General features: G+C 39.1%; 2 protein-coding genes across 2 annotated transcripts in view; both read right to left on the reverse strand.

Annotated features, from left to right (window-relative positions):
- LOC134816344 (RNA-binding protein with serine-rich domain 1-B-like) overlaps positions 1-19,066 on the reverse strand; it is a 77,851-nt gene that overhangs the window by 30,498 nt on the left and 28,287 nt on the right. The gene's annotated exons all lie outside the window — the stretch shown is intronic.
- On the reverse strand, positions 7,926-18,588 carry LOC134816408 (coiled-coil domain-containing protein 39-like). The gene is made up of 20 exons (XM_063825243.1): positions 18,508-18,588; positions 18,015-18,347; positions 17,706-17,798; positions 17,392-17,484; positions 17,148-17,232; positions 16,858-17,030; positions 16,599-16,661; positions 14,041-14,144; positions 13,747-13,918; positions 13,251-13,406; positions 12,769-13,080; positions 12,465-12,664; positions 12,201-12,333; positions 11,054-11,204; positions 10,145-10,224; positions 9,672-9,755; positions 9,359-9,505; positions 8,921-9,129; positions 8,352-8,410; positions 7,926-8,164 (listed from the first exon to the last, which is right to left on the reverse strand). Exons 1-20 carry the CDS (start codon positions 18,577-18,579, stop codon positions 8,130-8,132), a joined length of 2,754 nt encoding a protein of 917 aa, XP_063681313.1. The 5' UTR covers positions 18,580-18,588; the 3' UTR covers positions 7,926-8,129.

Below are 19,066 nucleotides of genomic sequence, written 5' to 3' on the forward strand. Positions count from 1 at the left end.
AGGACGCAACTCCAGGCATATGCAGTAGTGTTATTCTCGCAGCTCTTTGATGAGTGATGACGGCCCTTCAGTTGGCCCTGGATCTCAGAAGGGCTAGTAGTCAGCCACCCGTGGTTTGCGTGGAATTAAGACCTACGAGTGTCTTTCTTGATGATGGAACAGCATGATACTGATAATAATTTATGAGGTGGTTCAACTTTCGAGTGGGTCGTTATTGACCCAGTTGATCGATTTTAAAAGTTAAATCAACGTACAAGAGTAATGACCAAGATATAACATGTTTTTATACTAATATTTGTAAAAGTTTGACAACATTATATTTAATTAATCAATTTTGTGGTCCTAGTGGGTCGCTAATGACCCATTTAACCGATTTTTCGCAGTTTATGATGATTATCACTTGCTGAGAGGCGATTTTGAACTTATGATGTCATGCTTTAGGCTGAATTCAAGAAGTTACATGGACATATGTAGTAATAAGCAAGTGAGCCGAGTGGGTCGTTAATGACCCAAATTCTTTATTTTTAAAAAGTTAGAGTTACACAGTATTGACCATATGTTTTTAACTTATGCTACAGTTTTTATTTTATCCTAACGTCTTTGTTTCAGAAGTTAAAGCCGAAAAACCGTGATGGGTCGTTTGCGACCCGGACGAGTGGGTCGTATGCGACCGCAGTTAGTAAACAGCGTCTATCTCTGTTTATGAACATCTGATTATCACGGGCTTTTCATATGTCTCAAGGAAATCGTTGCCCGCAACTATTTTGTCCTCAACAAAATAAGCCTACATAAAGTTTTAATGTCCCAATCAAGGCAAGAAGTAAAGTGAAATATTTTCCAATTATGACGACTAATTAGCCTAATTATTTAGTTGTTAGTAATTAATTGGGTCTCGACTGGAAAGTCAATAATGTAGCCCAATAAATTTTGAGCATATGTGCGAAAGATTCGTTGCGTTTAGTATTATGGTTTGTCCTCTATAGCCTATAGAAAAGGTGGGTCGTAAACGACCCTATCGTCCCTAATGGGTTAACCGGAAAAACATTAGAGAGGAATATCTAGACACGTGCGCGTTACACTGCCACATGTGCTGGACGAGACAAAACCCCATCACGTGATTCAGGGATGATTGGGTGGTTTGAAAAGTGGTGGCCTCTGATTGGGTGGTTGGGAAAATGGAGGCAAGTGATTGGGTAATGTTGCGGGGTACATTTCTCTCAAACAGACTCGATCTGTCAGGAGTATCCGGTGTAATTAAACTGCGATCATATGGTTGTATTCTACTTACTTCTCACTTTAAGCCTCCTCTTTGATTTTGAATCGTGAGTATATGAATATGATCATGAATAACAACTTGAAATCTAAAGTATAGAGGATGCAACTTAAACTCAAAACAAAGCAGATAATCGAATGTATCAGAATTAAGAAAATAATCAAGGGCCAAGGGTTAGAAATTGGAACTAAAATAGTTAAGTCAAAGATCTTTCAATCATAAACCAACAAATTTGGTCTGCTAATTTTAACGCATAGCAGTAGCTCCAAAAAGGAAGAACTAAGCTGGCCTGTAAAGTTTTAATAGCTGAACGAGCAAATCACCACCGAAACAAAATGCCCTTCTCATTATTACGCATTACATCAGTTTCTGATTCGTCCAACGGAACTGAGCGCGCACCGCGTACCACGTGTCACGTGACGTCATCATCAGACCATGTGACGTCATCACGTGATATTGGAAGTGTGCCAGCTCGGTCAGGGCCAGCTTCGTGTGCCATGCCGGGAGGGAGAGATGTTTAATAAAGCTAGTTGGAGGTCGCAGTGTATAACTATAACACACCAATATCTATTACCTAGTGTACTATGCAAGGGAGTGGAGGGAAATCAATCACTAAATATAGTGTACGATGCTAATGAAACAAGTTTTGTCAGACAACAGGCTAAATTCAAGACATCAACTGCGATTAAACAGCCTGAATGGATTAAAATCACATCAGTAAATACCAAATAGATCGATTTTCATCTATTAGACCGGTTAGTATTTCTCTTAATTGGAGGGAATCTTACGCCAACCACGTGATATTAATCGGCAATGCTATTGGCTCACTACCAAGATCTACTTCAATTGGTGATTGCAATAACACTTGTAATGAGTATCAGAAGCCGTGGTGAAGGGAGGTCGTCCAGTCGGGATAATCAGCCCCAAACAACGGCGCCAATCGACCAATCAGCAGCCATCTTCTGATTTTTCAACCAATCAGAGAAAATCATCATGAAAACTAACCAACCAGCGAGCAGATAGGAGTTTTCGTCAAGGAACAGTGAGGAGGGGGTACTCAGACTGTTAGCTCATTTCCTCATTTTCACAGTTCACTCAGGAATGTGTCGCAGATTAACAGGTCTGAGGGGGACGTGGACAATTCACAGCATCCCGGGGCCCCTCTAATTCTCTACAATTCGCACCTCGTGCTCGAGATGTTACAGTTTTGGGTATTTGGATCTGGAACTGCGTACAGAGGATGAGGGGAGGGGGAGGGAGAGAGTGGAGAAGATCGGGGGAGGGAGGGGAGTACACAAATTAGGGGTGGGGACTAGATCTTAAAGTTGTTTTAAACCTTATCTCAACAAATATTATCAATCATTTCCTGAACATAAGCTATCATTCAATCTCATAAATGCAATCTATTAATATTATGAACAAGAAATGAAAAAAAGATTGATGATTTTCGTTGAAAAAATATTGATGTAACACTAACACTATTATAGGCCAAGTTTCTGCTAGTTATATCTACAGCTGAATGTGTTGCAAGTTGTAAGCACGATCAAGGTTTAATCTTATTAATAATACTTTTGATACGACAACTCTGCTCAATAATCAAGATTATGCTGCTGTCAAAATATTTGGATAGATGTATTCTGGGTAAAATTATCTTTATCCGGGTTGTTGCGACAAAAGAGCATTTTCACTTGTCGCAACAACCGGGATAAAGATAATTTTACCCAGAATACATAACAACAATGCGACTCATAAACAATACTCCAATCCGGATTTTACATATTTGGATAGAGGGATATATTTAAAGTATACAAGTTAATAAGACAGTATAAAATTTTTTTGTGAATATTACGTAAGATTAATTTATGTATGTTATCATTCGCAAACTGGAATGTGCAATCGACTGATTTGAACCTATCAAAGATGAAAAATGGAACAACAAGCTGTACTCTATGGCGGTTTTTTAACTCCTATAAATGAACAGATCTAATGGACAAAAATGGATTATTTTGTATTCTACTTCTGAATTCTCATCTCAAAAGTTTGTTCCGACTGATACGAATAAGGTGGGTCAATAATCAATATTAGAGTCATTTCGTTAACCAATTATAAGCTGTTTCTGATCTTTAAGAAATGTTGCAAATGAACTGAGCTGACAAAGTAAGATAGACTAAGGTGAACTTTTCGAGCATAGGGTTTCGGCTATAAAAAAGGAAGTAGCGAGCACTCGCAATATCTAAGAAGACTTGTTGATTTTACAAGCAGGATTTATTTTCATGAAGAGGAGAGTAATGTAGTAAGTTCGTCGTCATTATGAGTTAAAACGTCCAATATGTAAAAACCTGAACCCTTAAAAACAACTAGCATATAAACCAGCTCGCGTATATCCCTGCTCATAAATTTAACTTTACAATTATGCAACTTATAGTATTAAGGCAAACAATACAAGAAACGACCAACAAAAGCATGGAGAGTTGTAAGAATTATGATTAAGCTCCGGCATCAAAAGACACCCAAATCCGGGAAAAGGACTAGAGGACCGGAGACTCAATTCCTGACGAAACAAAAGAAGAAAAACGAGGATCTGCCTCCGCAAACGTTTTATTCTGCCTCCGTGGAGATGAGCCTGTAGATACACTGCCATCGAGCCGGCTGACGGTGCATTGTTTCTCTGAGCTTGAGTACAAAGGAGGGAAGAATCACATTATTTATAAAGGAGCACATATTGTGTCGGACAGAGCCCCTGGGGGCCCTTTGGCCCGGTTCAAATGTGGAGCGTGTGTTTGTACATTACAGTGACAGTGTATAGTGAGTTGCACATTATCAAAAGGGTTTTAAGTTTCAGTGAAATTGCTTCCTTAAAAAGGAGAGTGGGTTTTGTGATTTGTTTCTCGAAAGGGAATATGGTTTTAGTGATGAAGGAAAGTGAGCGATTGTAAGGGTCAAACGAAAATTATCAGTTATTCCTCAGAAAAAGGGCTTCACAGTAACTTCAACATTTTAGATTTTTACTCCCGCCAAAGTCCCTGATAGGACAGTGACTTTAGCAGATTTCTTCATCTCCCAGATGAATTCGTGAGCACTTTAGCGCACCCCGACCCCATTAATCCGCTAAACTTACACGAGTGAGAGGAGTTACAAGCCACCCCAAATTGCACGTGGACTCATGGAACCTTGTTTCTTCTACTCTTGATTTTCTGCCACCATAAAAGTAATTAAGTTCCTCGGTTCACTAACCGTCACTACGCTACCTACCCCAGATCAACATGGAATCTAACTTATGGGTACGGTTCAAGTTGGCTACGTTACAGGTCGAGACCGTGAGGGCGTGAATTGATGGAGTTAGACTAAAGCAGAATGGACATTAGTAAGGAAAGGACTAGAGTCGATTAGTGCGATGCATATTAGTATTCGAATACCAATATTCGGTATTCGGTCCACTGAAGTTTTGGGGATCAAAATTCGGTCACACCGAATTTTCATAGTACTAATTACCTAAAAAAAGGACAAACATGAGTGGCTGAGGTGTGGTGAAGACATAAGCACCAAGAGGGCCACAACCTCCGCCAAAATCAGGAGAGAGAGAGAGCGGCTTGAAGACCTTGAGGTTCGATGCACATGGTAACACTTGCTATGTAGCATAAACTTTGAAACTTGTTGATAACTGCCATACTTGAGACAGCGAGTTTCCAAGCTTTCATGTCTATCAACGCAAACTACACACCTCAATTGCAAGGGTTCTTATCGAAGCAGGAGGAGAAATCAGAATTAATTGGTGCAGCCCTAGAGTTCGAGATTTGCTTTCGGCAGGTGCTTGAATGAATAAAATCATGCCGAGCCTGAAATTAGGGAGTGATGATGGTAACTTCAATTGACGATTCAGAGTATGAAACAGCGCCTTCAACTTATCAAACCAAAACAGATTCCCCTACCATACTTAACAATGTGAGCTGCCTGTAATCAAAGATGACAAATAAAATTAACACGTTAATAAGAAGAGCGTGGAGGTGTGTAACCCAAGAAGTCAAATTGGGCGGTGATTGATCTGTACACTACTAAAAGAGATAATTTGACTCTGAGCAGACGGTGTTTTATGCGGGGAGGTAATAATTGCTAACCCCGTTCCCAACCCTGACAAAAGAAACATCCGGCTAGAGCCGGATTAAAACTGCTATTAATAAACGCTAGTCTAGCATTCCAACCAGTATTGAGATTTCAGGCATTATTTCCTTACCCCGGGAGAGACCTTAATAGTACATTTACGGCTGAAAGTACACGAAAAATGTAAAATTAGCATGGCAAGTATGAACCCGTATGTGATCAGCACGTAGCGCGGAGGTGGAGATCTCCTCGTAGCTTGGCACGAACTGTATTTCCTCATGTTCTGGGACTAATGCTGTTGAGATGGAATTTGATGGAGAAATAGCAGAGCCGGAGCTGGCTCGAGTAAGGGAGAGTGAGGTACACGTTGAGCTGGAACGGGAAGGCAGAACATGAGGGTGGATGGAGGTTTAGAAGCGTAATACTTGAAATATTTATGGGCTATTGGTCTTTAAACAACTGAATTTTTAACGGTGAAGCCAACACCTTCCAATTGTCTAGGGAGGTACATGTTGAACTGGTGAGGAGGTACATGTTGAACTGGTAAAGAGGTACATGTTGAACTGGTGAGGAGGTACATGTTGAACTGGTGAGGAGGTACATGTTGAACTGGCGAGGAGGTACATGTTGAACTGGTGAGGAGGTACATGTTGAACTGGCGAGGAGGTACATGTTGAACTGGTGAGGAGGTACATGTTGAACTGGCGAGGAGGTACATGTTGAACTGGTGAGGAGGTACATGTTGAACTGGTGAGGAGGTACATGTTGAACTGGTGAAGAGGTACATGTTGAACAGGTGAGGAGGTACATGTTGAACTGGTGAGGAGGTACATGTTGAACAGGTGAGGAGGTACAAGTTGAACTGGTGAGGAGGTACATGTTGATCTGGCGAGGAGGTACATGTTGAACTGGTGAGGAGGTACATGTTGAACAGGTGAGGAGGTACATGTTGAACTGGTGAGGAGGTACATGTTGAACTGGTGAAGAGGTACATGTTGAACTGGTGAGGAGGTACATGTTGAACTGGTGAGGAGGTACATTTTCAGCTGGCTAGTGTCAAGGAGAGAGAGGGTGGGGTGGCTCATAGCGGCACACGTTCAGGCCGAAGCCTGACAAGCTTCCCCCAATATAGAGCCAGTAATATATGCTCCTTTATAAATAATATATGTAAATTTGACAGCTTAAAGCCCTCTAATGTCAGCAGTCTGGGTTTATTAAGTAAAACTAATGGTATAAATAAGCCCACATAGATTAGATTTAGCTCGCCAATTAGGACTATCTAAGCCAATGGGAGATAAGCTCGGAATAACCCTGCCAATGGAAAATGCAGGGAAAGTTGAGTTGAAATGAAAGTCAGTCAACCTGTGATGTGTGTAACTAGTGGTAACTATCATCGCTATCCAAGTGGCATCAATTTACAATGCTACTTAAAACCTGCTAACACTTAGCTTGTTTCACATCAATGATTCGAGCACTTACCGGAAATTGTAAACAATGACAACAGACAAGGCTGAACAGAATGTCCCTAAATATGCAATTTATCGGAATAAAGTTTCTCAAAGTCAATTCTAAAAATTCAAAATATGTCGAAGGCCTAATAAAAAGACGATGAATTCATACAAAAAGAGAAACAGAACAACTGATTACTTGATATTTTATTAAGGAGCCTAAAAAAGGATCGTTTACAGAATAAACCATACATGATCCATTAAATAATTCCGATTATATGACGGTTAATTATTATTTACTGACGCAAATTTCCGATAGATGGTAGCAAACACAGAAAGCTTTAATGAACAGCAGCAGTAACTGATACATTAGGGCGAGAGGAGCTGAGAGGAACAGAGCGAAACAGAAGCTGTCTCCCAGCGAAGTGTGCTAGAGACCCCCAGGGTCCTACACACACGCTCTCCCGCTCACTTTATTAACGCACAACAGGTCACGTGCGCGCGGCTCACCCAATCAAAGACGTCGCAGTGTGTCACGTGGGCGTACATGTGACTGGGTGCGCTATAGCACGTGGTTCGTTATACGCCAGTTATATGACAGGTGAAACGGTCACGTGGGTCCTGTGAAGCCAGGACCCTCAAGCCGGTCCGCTCGTGTGCTGCTGACAGAAGTTATTATTGTGTGCCACTTCTCTGCAGTTCACGTTATTTTACAGTTAGGCGTTAATAGACACTGCAGGAAACGACCTCCTAAATTGCCCCTAAGTAATTAATAAAGTACCAATTTTCCGGATTAGCTTTAATCGGCAAGTTCACTTAATTATAATAGACTGTTAAGACTCAAAGGTGGGGGAGCAATAAACCTCAAAGAGTAAATTAGTGCTCATAACAACAATTAATTGATAAATTAAACGAATTTGTTACTCCACAAGAGACCGTCAATACCCAACATAACACTCATTACCAGATTGGCAGTTGGCTACCGAGTACAGGGTCCTTTATTCATAATACTGCTGCAAAATTTTACAACTAGTGATTCTGGATGTCTTGTTTTTATCAGGTTATTGTTCGCGTTTTGACTTTGGAATCAAATGAAAGATATTAACTTTCTCTCAAAAATCTGTAAAACATATGATACATCATCGTATCCACAGCTATTATATTACAATTAAATTACATATCAGCAAGTTGAGCGCTCTGTACAATATAATATCTATTTTCGTTTCGCAAGTCATTGAATGATATAACAAAAACATTCGTTCGCTTCCGCTACAGTTCAAATTAAATCTTCATAAGACGTCAGTTGAGCTTCACTGTTTCGGGCTTGCTCTGCCGGGACCGTCAACTGAAAACATTTAGGAATCATGAGAAATATTCGACTAATGTCGGTAAGGTAGCGCTATCCTAGGTGTGCTACTGATCTGCTCATGAGACACAGTTTTTCCCACGCCACAAAGTTGGGCTTGCTATGACAGACCGGTGAAGTAACGAAGTTTCCCTGCAGCCAAGGCTACAATTACATAGTTACGTACAGGTAGGAGATGTTATTCCCAGGGCTACCGACTTGACGCTCGTTATGCTCTTCTCACTCCTGCAAAATCAGACCGTCACTTAGTAAAATATACAGATCTTAAATTCCAACGAGAGGCTGGAGTGTGGCACAAAAATAAAAGCTGCAGTAAAACATTGTTACTGCAAACCATTTTAACTGATACATAATTAATTTTGCAAAACAGCCTAATGCATTTTGAGGATGCCGCCAATTTTGGGGATCAAATTTAAAAGTTGTACCACCTATCAAGTTACAATTATTAGTTTAGTACTCTGAAAACCAATAACAATATCAGAAATAGAGCGTTACCGCGAAAAAGGTCACAATTTAATGTTTCACTGTAGTAAGATAATCATCACTGTATTGCTAAACCAGAAGGTGAACCACACCCCCACAAAAAGAAATTTTCCCTGCAATAAGTTTATCCTTAATTAGTTACTCAGTGTGATGATATCGTCACGAGGTATAAAATTCCCGATTATAATTTATAGCCGGACTGGTAGCAATTTGATCCGGAGTCAGTTATTATCCAGTTGCATGTTTCTGTACCTGATAGAAAGAAGAGAAGAAGTGCTAGACCCAGCCCGGGAAGGAGTCCGTGACCCCGTGCCGGGCTGAGTGGAGGGTATGGGGATGCTGGACTGGTAAAGGAGGTTAGTAAGGGTGGAGAACGCTTCCGGGTAGGACTGGATGCTAGACACTAGTTTGGAGGCGATGTCTTTGTTGAAGTTCGCCATGTCTCGTAAGTTTATGTCGTCCTGTTGGGGACGAAATTTTGTTTAACAAAGGTAGTGTGGTTGTTTTAAATTTCAACATAGGTAAAAATAGCAAAGGTCAATACAGTTTTGCAGCAAGTTTGGCCGAGAAATAATCTTTCGGATATGCAAGGAACTGTAACTTAAATCGGAAGTAGTTATATCTCTATTCAATGGGCTGAGTTTTCCATCCCATAATATACTCAATAACTCATTAAACCAATTAACCAACCTCCTCGGGAGTCTGAGTTTTCTTGCCCTTCTTAGATCTAATATCTCTTCCATATCTGACAAGCTGCTTGGACACCCTGTCAAGTTTACCTTGCTGATCCGTCAACTGTTTCTTTGCTCCTTCCAGCCTGACCTCCGAATCGCCGACCTGTGAACATGGATTTTTTAAACAATTGTCTTACAATTGCGAATTCGAAATTGTTAGATGAGATAGTTATAGTAAGTTAGAGAAAAAGTTAGAAAAATCAGCTTAATTCCAATTAACTAATTTACAGTGATAAGTTTAGTAAATTTTTCACCAAAATAAATCGTACCTGGTTTCCGATGGTTCCCTCCTCCGCCGCTAGATTGTCGTAGGTTCTCGACATGGCATCTAAATCTTCTTGAAGCTCTCGTACCTGCAAAAAAACGAACATCGTAAGAAACTCGAGAGACTGTGGGATACTGAAGGGAAAGGAAGCAGTTCTAACGAGCGCTTCTCAAACACAAGGATATATCTTGTGAACTTGGCTAGTATATATCAAACATTTGACAAGGAGTTGTAGAGTGAGTTATGTGCCTCGCCGGGCTAAAGTAGTGGATGTCCTTGCTGTACGGCAAGTTAAACAAGGAACTGAAACTACTAGGTTCCGTACAGACTCAACTCTGCACCCGTGTCAATATGTTCATTATATGCAAGCCTCTTGATTTATATAATATAACCGGGAATTATGAATAGACTTATTAATTAAATATGGAATCTTTTGACATAATGATGGAAAAGCGGAAAAAACTGAAGATGCCGGACCTGACGTCGCTTGTATTTGTACTTGTCCATTACGGCACGTCTCTGCTCCTCCAGCGTTCTCTCGTCCTCTAAGTCCTCACCTTGTGATAAAAGGGATTTAAGTTAAAAGCGGAGGAGGCTTGGTGGTGGGGAGGGGGGCCGGGGGCGAGGCGAGGAACTTTTGTAAAATCTAGGTCCCAAGTTTCTGTCAATTTTCTTAAGCTTATCTAGCTCGTGAGAAGTCAGCAGATAAATTCATTGGTAGCATTGGCTCTACTCCTTACTGCACCAAATAGTGATTCAACAGTTCTGAAGAAACTTGGAGAACCATAATTTACTTTACATGGCAGCGCAGTTTTCGCACAAGCTCGTGTTGTCACAGTTTACCATGACATTGAAGTTTTGAGACGGCATTTAGTAATAGAGACTGGTGGAGGGGAATTAAAGTTTTAGGAAGAACATTAGTAATATAGAGATTGAAGGTGAGTGATAACTTGACAGCTTGCTGGAAATATACAGAACGACAAATTTAAAATGATTTATGCGGGCAGTACTTGACCACATTTATAGGCGGAATCGGAGTAATGAACAGAAATTTATTATCAGGACAGATCTGCCGTTTTCTGACAATAGTGCTTAAGTAACATTTTGGAAATTTGTCGATGTGGCTGTACTCAGCACTTTTCTAAGAAATTCAAACTATAATTTGTGATTTTGAGGTACTTTCCGAGAAGTTAGGATGATGAAACCTTGTCATATGTCTCAAAAGTCGACAAAGCACCTTAGAAACATAATGGGTGCAGTTTAAATTTGACAGCAGCTAGCCCAGAGCAATTACAGAATTGAACTCTTTAAAGTCAATTTGCACAAAATAAACTTTTGTCATAAAACGGCAGAGATGAGGGTATAGTTAATGAAGTAAGTACTTACTAGTTTGTTCGACTTTAGTGAAGTTGCTGCGGTACATGGTGTTGCGGGCGTTCATGACTTTAATCGTGTTTTCCAGAGCGTGGATTTCCTTTTCTGCTTTACGGATGTTAGCATCGAGTTGGTCTCCTTCCCTCTGTAGACCCTCTTTTTCCTGATTTTGAAAAACAATAATCATTAAATGGAGTCTGAACTTCGGTTGCAATTGGGTTTTCCTTATGAAAATTCCTTAACTTTGGAACCAAACATAATGATCTCCTAAATATTCCTTTTATTTAGCCAGTTACAGTTTCAGATCGTCACTTCAAGCCTGCTTCACCACAAGCTGTCATATTAGTCAAAAGAATTTCTACCTTCGCCCCATGCAGTATGATAGTGTCGAAAAGAGAAATACACATAAACCGAGACAGACATCCTGTCAATCAAAGATATTTTGAATAATAGGCCACACTCTGGGCAATGAATATAAAACTGCTCCAGCATTTTTTCCATCAAAAACATCCAGGCCCCAGGGTCTAGTTGTTATTAGACTAGTAACTGGCCAAATTGTGACTCCAAAAGAATGACGAGGTTTCGTGACGCCCTGCATACCACAAACCTAGAATAAACGATACAATTCTTACGGTTACCCAGTTCTCAATACATTTAAAATTCTCGAGTCGGACCACTGAATATTTTCACATAAATTTAGAGCCCTAATATCTTAAATTCATCTCTTTGGAGACTGTGTGGTCTAAATAAACATAGTCAGGAATACTCAGGATATATTCAGACCGTATCGTTACTATAAACGATTATCCAAATTTGTCAGTGGGAGTAGCATCGTTTAATAAATGAAGATAATCCAGGCCAGATTTCGTGGCGTTTCTAGACAAAATCAACTATCATAGGATTACAACATTCTGATTACTGATACAAGGTGGATACTATTTTGATCTAGTAGCTACAAATTAATATAGTGTTGAATTTTCTGACTATGAAATTACATCGCGAATTTCTCCAGCAACAAAACAGGATAAATTTATAACCATTGACTGATTAACAAACATTCTAGAACGGTTTTGTCGTCCCTATCGATACTAAAGTAAAGCAAACAAGCCAACGCTAGATTATCGATTAGAACATGCACTGTGTGCCAGTAAGCGCAAACCTGAGCAGCTGCAATAACATAGTACGCTGCCGAGTGTTCTTCTTCACCCTCCGGAGGAGCCATGGTGGTCATCAGGATCTCGTAACGCTTGCGGAGTTTGTCTATCTGTGTACATCGCTCGTGCAGTTCAGCGCTGTGGTGAATGGTGTCAATTTGGAGAATTAAATTTTGACAGTGATTCTTAATGCTTGTTTTAATCAAAAATTAAGTTCAACTACTTGAGGGATATAAAGACGCACTGAGATTCAAAAGTGGGAAACAAACCTAATTTTAGATTTCTCCCCCTGAGCATGTTTAATCTGTTGCTGCAACATGTCTGTGTGTATCCCGATATCGATCTTCCTTTCGTCCATCGCTTTTTGCAGCTGTAACCTCCGCTTGTTGAGACTCCACACACCATCCGCTTGCTGGTTCAATGTTTGACGGAGCCGCTTTAATTCAAGTTTTAGTATGTTGTGTTCCACCTGGGGAATAGATTTGGTTAAGTTAAGTATTTTGGAGCGAAAAGAGTACATTTCCAAAAATACCGCAAAAGAGTGAAGCTACTTGAACAAAAAAAATCGCATACCATAAGATCATCTTTTTCAGAGGTCATCTTCTTGAGGGACCTCTGTGAACTATCGTTGTGTAGATTCAACTCGTCAATCTTTGTGGCCAGGTAATCCTTTTCATCCGTACTCTTAGACAGCTCCCTCTTTCCTCGTCTTAGATCGTCGTTCAACTTCTTCATCTGATCTTCAAGGAAGACTTTGGTATCTGCAAGGTTCTCGTATTGTTCATTCAGGACCTTAATTTTTTCGGCTAGAGCTTCCCGTTCCTCGTCACTTCTTTCGCCTTGAAGTCGAGCTACTTTCCTCTCCAATACTTGCAGTTGGAAATCCTGAAGTTAATTATCATGAATACAGCAATTAATGTTCCAAATGAATGACCGGAGGTGCTTAGAGTCAAAGGTTGTTTAGTTGCCCTCGCCATACGGACATAAGCTTTTGACCAGCATTTAAATTTGCTGGTCTGTGGTGAGGAGTTTGGTACTTTTAACAGTAGACTAACCTGATTGTAAATTATTTCGTGCTGTTTCAGAGCTTCTTGGTCGATTTTGTTGAGTTTGCTGCTTAAATTCTTAGACGCTGCTTGGGATCCGTGTATTTCTGCTTGCTTGTTGCTGGCTGTCGTCTTCAGATGTTGCAATGCTTCGTTTTTCTTGAACTGAGGAGAAGAAAATGTTAAATTTACGCCGTTTGATATCAACTTTTTATTTCAATGGTTCAAGTATCCGATACAGTATATTATGCTTATGCCTCATAACGTCAAAATCCCCGGTTTAAAATTCAAAATTTTGCAACTTAATCCTGTTTCGAATGAACGAATTAACACCCCTATTATTGCGCGGCGGGTTACCATAGCAACACAACACTTTAGCGCACAGAATTAACTATTTTTACAACAGCGCAATACATTTCAGTCATACAAAATCTGTAATATATTGCCAATTCGCGACAAAATACGCATGAAAATACCGCCGACTTGATTACAAAGCTTTCTTTACCTGCTGTTCACGAAGTCGCCTAATTTCCTTTGCAATTTCCCGAACCCACATCTCTTCCTTGTCAAGGAACTCGTCGGCAGCTACAGCACGCTCTTCTGCTGAGAGGGTATTGTCCAATGTCCGGTCCAGTGCTTCTTTAGCTTCTTCAACATTGCGCTTCACTGAATTCAACCTGTTGAAGTGCATTGATAAAACGATCGTAAATGAGCGTTTGAGGTTATTTTTAGAAGCATGGAAACTCTTTTCAATTGTTCTCTTAACATGGTTTTCTTGAATACTGAAAGCTTGACTAACTTTTCTTCCTTCGCTTTAATTTCTTTCTTCAAATGATTAACTTCACCTCTTCTGACTTCAAGATCTGAGTTTGTTCGTTCCGTACAATACTTCAGGGTCTCGAGCTGGGATATAAAATTGATTAAGTCAACATGAAATCCAATAAAATCTGATGACTGAGAAGATGGGAACGTTTTTGGTCATGGGAACTGTAAGACATAGACTAACATAAAATGTTTTTCTTTCCATTCTGATTTTTTTACGTGTCTCGTTGCACACAGGAAATTAAAAATTTGATTAAGAAATTTAATGAGTTTTTTACGATAAGCGTGGGCATCTAAAGTAGATGAACAACAAGGTTGAGTTATGAACATTGGTGAGTTCACATTATTTTAATTGCGATTGTCCATCGTTGGTGATAACGGATAATTCGATTTTCAAAGACGACGATTCTACCTAAATTCGCATTCGCTCTGAGACTTTGCGCCGTTTTTAGACTCCTGTTAACCATACAATCTACATATTCATATCGTTCATTACTCATCCCGTCCTGTATTGATACTATGGGCATATTTTTAATTTTTGTGCTATTTCCATGCATCCTCGTAACCACAAATACAGCGGATGCACCCCCGGCTGAGGTAACTAACGATGTATCGACAATGAAACAGCACTTCCGGGAAGAAACTCTGAACCTAAGAGAAGAGATGTACTCTCTGTTCGGTGAAAGACAAAGGGCCAGTATAATGGCTCTACAGCTCATGGACCTTGTCAGAGAGGTCAAGGACGTCCTTGATTCTGTTAAAAGTTTGGAGGATAAGATGGACACCCTGAGAACAGAGCAGAAGGAACGAATGTCTAGATTAGAGGATAGCGTGGACAGTGTAAGGACGGAGTTGAGCACCAAACTAACTAATGTCGAGGAGAAAGTTGATGTCATGAGATCGGAGGTAAGGTTGATTTCTCAACACAAACTGACATGGCAAAACAGCACCTGGGACAATATGTACTACTCTGACTTTGTAGTGGATGGTATTTACACTTTAAGTGCAGGATATAACACTGATAATCCTATTTCACACCCTGGCCGAGGAATGAATCGCAGAAACAACATGGTTATCATTGACCTCGGAGCCTTCTTTAAAGTGCATACCATCAAGTTGTGGAATAGGATAGATGTCCAACAAGAATACGCTCTAGGTGTGCTGATCTATGCTGATGACCAGCTGATCGGATCTATTCACGACAACCAGCGACTCTACAATATCCAGGTTAATGGTGACGTGTACGGACGAAAGATTTATGTGAAGCAGAGTCTCGACAAATACATAAACTTTATTGAAATTCAGGTGTTTGGAAGTGGACCTTATGGAAAAGGCGAACATTGAACTGTACAGTAGACATTATCCGGTTATAATTTCGGACAATATATTTTTCCCCAGCAAAAAATGAAATCATTTTAAACCGGTAATTGGAGTGATTTTATTGTTTTTAAAGTGTCATAAGACGTTTTAATGAAAAATTGAATTGATCTGAATAGTGTTATTATAATATAATATGTTTATTGTTTATGTTGATAAAAAGTGTTTCTATCGTCGATACAACTACACTTATGATAGTTAAAATGAGTTATAACATGACTTTTACTGCTGAAAATGTCTTAAATCTGGTCCTCGAGGGGTAGAAAGAATTGGAAGAATAGTACTAATTCACAAAGATGACAGTATATAGACTGTGGACGGTAACTGTGTGGCAAACGGGTGACACATAACAGCAAACCATTAACCAGATTATTTGGGACGGAGTAAAGGAGAGTAAAAACAGTAGCTAAAGATAACATCTTGTAGACCTGCAACTTTGTGGACACGTCCTTTCTCCAAATATCTGTAAATCACTTTGTCATTTGCCACTGTCACTAATAGACTATATTAAAGCGAGTAAGGCCAAGGTAAGCTCTCTTTACAAAGTTATCAAATAACCAACCCATCACACATATTATAACTGAAGATTACAGGGAAACAAATACACGTACAACAGCATCGCAAAGAAGTGAGCCTGTAGCTGGTGTGACGTATACAAGAACAGTAAAGATGGTTTAAGTAAGTAATTTATGGAAATTTTCAAATATCGTGTAACCTAAATCAATGGTTGCTATGTTCGGGCTGCTATGTTCCGAATCATCACACTTTATTGTTTTGTATTTTATGGAGGCTGTCTGTACGGAAATGTTTAGGACGACAGAAACTAAGGTGAACAACAATCCACCTAAAAGTTAGAGGAATTAGAGAAAGGCTCATAATAAAGAGCATAGTATTTTAAGATTTAAGCTCATGTCAATTGCAATGCTATGCAATTCTTAGTTTGTCGATATTTTAATCTGAAAAAATTGGAAAGTCTTTAAATCGATTGTAAGATACTTATTGAGAAATATGATGAGATGAGCCTGTTATTTCTAAAGAATGGAGTACTAAAATAGTGAACTGTGGGTAGTGGTGGCTCACCTTAATCTCGATAATTCTTCTCTATTTTTTGAAGAATATTCCTGCAAATTTACGACACATCTATTTCAAAAGTCAAACCTCGTCCCTGAATTGAATCCTCGCGTTTTCAGCATCTTGATATTCAAGTCTTATCTTTGCCACCTGAAATTTTTAACTTGTTTGATCACGTCAACAAACAACCTGCCTTGACTTGATACTAATATTTATTTATATAACCAGTCGAAAGAATCTATTGATTAATGATCAAATATTTTTATTTCGAGTGTAAGATGAAATCCCCCGCTACTATCCAAGAGGCAATTTTTACTTCGTCATTCTCAAAATGCACTTCATTAACCTGTCGCTCAGCAACGTCCACAACTTTCTCTTTTTCGTGATTGTTTTCCTGCTCACTCTCCAAGAACTGTTGCTTCTCTGACATCTGATTCTCGGTTACTTTGATCTGGTTTTTGAGGCTGCGCAACTCTTCTGCACCCTGCTCCATCTCTTCGTCACGCCGTTGCATCTGCACTGCAGAGGTCAAACATTTTATTTAAATGACGTCGCAGATCTCTATATCAATGGGGGTACTGATTATTGAATATATGAAATCTTCAAAATAAGGTAACACAAAGGAGCTCAACTTACGTATTATTGATTCCCACTGCTCCAACACCTCCATCCTTTCATCATGAGCCTGTCTGAAAGCTTCAGCCGTTTTGTCCAGTTCAATCTGCGAATAGTTTACTTTCAATAAATTTATCATTGTCCAGCAAACAACGTATGCTGACCTGTCACCTGGCAAATTGCAAAGCTTGACACCGAAAGAAGTTATATAAAATGTTCCTGTTTACATAGAGTGTAGGTAACAGAAGATTTCAACTTCACTAGCCTGAGTAGTCAGTGTGCTGGTGACTTCGTTTTCTAACATCTTCTTCTTCTTTCCTCTGTCTTCAGTCAACTTTTCTAGTTTCAGTGTCAATTCCTAGAAGGGTTCCGGATGAACAATTTGTATTTTGGTATCAATCAGAATATTGGGCATATCAGACATATTTCTAATTTTCTAAAACTTCGTCCCTCAGACTGCTCATAAACTTAACGCTGCAAAGTTATTGATGTCAGCTCCATGAGGCAAATTTTTTAAACGACCGATGCTTTAAGTCGGATATGCTTTATTGCTACTAAGATTAAAATAAAGATAAATACCTTTATTTTGGCATCGTCAATTTTTGCGTACTTCATGAGCGTCATTGCATCTTCATCTCTGTGTGATGCTTCTTCAAGCCAATCTTCCAATTCCTGAATAACAATTGGTTAGACGATTACAACAGAAAAAGCTTTCACATCGAAAATGTAGGAAAATAAAAATATGGGACAATGACAATACAATGGATACTGAAAAAAGTAGCTTTGAAAAGATAAAAATGGTAAAAAAGAATAGGTTCAAAATTTGATAGGGGGAATTGACCTCAATTTATACGTCATGCAAATTCATTGAAATTGACATGAATTAACCTTCTGACTCCACTTCATCTGCTGTTTGATCTGTTCAATCTTTTGTGTATATCTAAACATGTTATTCTCATGGGTGTTTTGTCTCTCTTTGATTTCATCAATATCATCCTTTTTTCTCTTGATCTGCAGATTGATTCGACCCTGTTCTCGCTCTGCCAGCATGCGAAGATGATTCTCTGACTCAATTTCTTTCAAACGAGCAGCTACCAGATTCTGAGTGATACTCAACTCCTGTTGGACATTCTTCATGTGCTCCGACATTGCTTCAACTCGGGCTCTCTTCTCCTTTATATCACTGTCCATGGTATAAAGTTCAGTGTCTTTATGCTTTACCTGATAACGATTTTTAAATATTTTACTATCAGTAAACACTAAACATAATATGATCAGTTATCACTTATCATATTATACAAGCAAAACATGCAAAAAAAGAGAGTTTTTACATTTTTAAAACATTGCAGAAATTTCCAGTAATTTTAGAGGAATTTCTTACCTGGTCCTCAATCTGCTTGTTAAAAGCATTTGCCATGGGCAATGCAGTTTCGTCAAGTGCAAAGTCCCCCATCTTCCTACTTTTACTGATGATGATATATTAGAACTATAACTCAGACAATAAGGTTAAGATTCAATAGAATGGTTGAAAATATCACGAATTAATCCACGCCATTTAATAACCAATGCTGTAGACAAAGGATGATGATGATGAAAATCATAAAATAACTGGCTACAATGATAATTTTATAACAATTAATATTATAGTAACGATGAAGAACGTTAATTCTGAACAGAAAATGAAGGATGATAACCAATAACTACCTCTGCAATGAAAGTATCGTGTAATCTTACAAAGACAATCCTGAATTATTGTAAAATTGTCATGAATTATTGTCTAATATTTCTCGATCCATGACTCAAGTGCCAAAGGCACAAAAGAGTCAAGGACAAGGGTTAGCGAACGAGGTGATTTTTTAATAAATAAATTTTATAAATTAAAGTTATGTTTAATACCTACTTGCTTGAAAAAGCACATCTTTCTTACAATTTGACTAGTT

The sequence above is a fragment of the Bolinopsis microptera genome, chromosome 6 (genome assembly GCF_026151205.1).
Source record: "Bolinopsis microptera isolate Bmic1 chromosome 6, MBARI_Bmic_1.0, whole genome shotgun sequence".
In the NCBI taxonomy this organism is placed as follows: domain Eukaryota; kingdom Metazoa; phylum Ctenophora; class Tentaculata; order Lobata; family Bolinopsidae; genus Bolinopsis; species Bolinopsis microptera.

Coding starts and splice junctions, on each gene's coding strand:
- LOC134816408 (XM_063825243.1), bottom strand. CDS start 18,579: ATGGGGGACTTTGCACTTGACGAAACTGCATTGCCCATGGCAAATGCT. Junction 18,348..18,507: donor ACAAGCAGATTGAGGACCAG/GTAAGAAATTCC, acceptor AATCGTTATCAG/GTAAAGCATAAAGACACTGA. Junction 9,506..9,671: donor AGGGAACCATCGGAAACCAG/GTACGATTTATT, acceptor CCATGTTCACAG/GTCGGCGATTCGGAGGTCAG.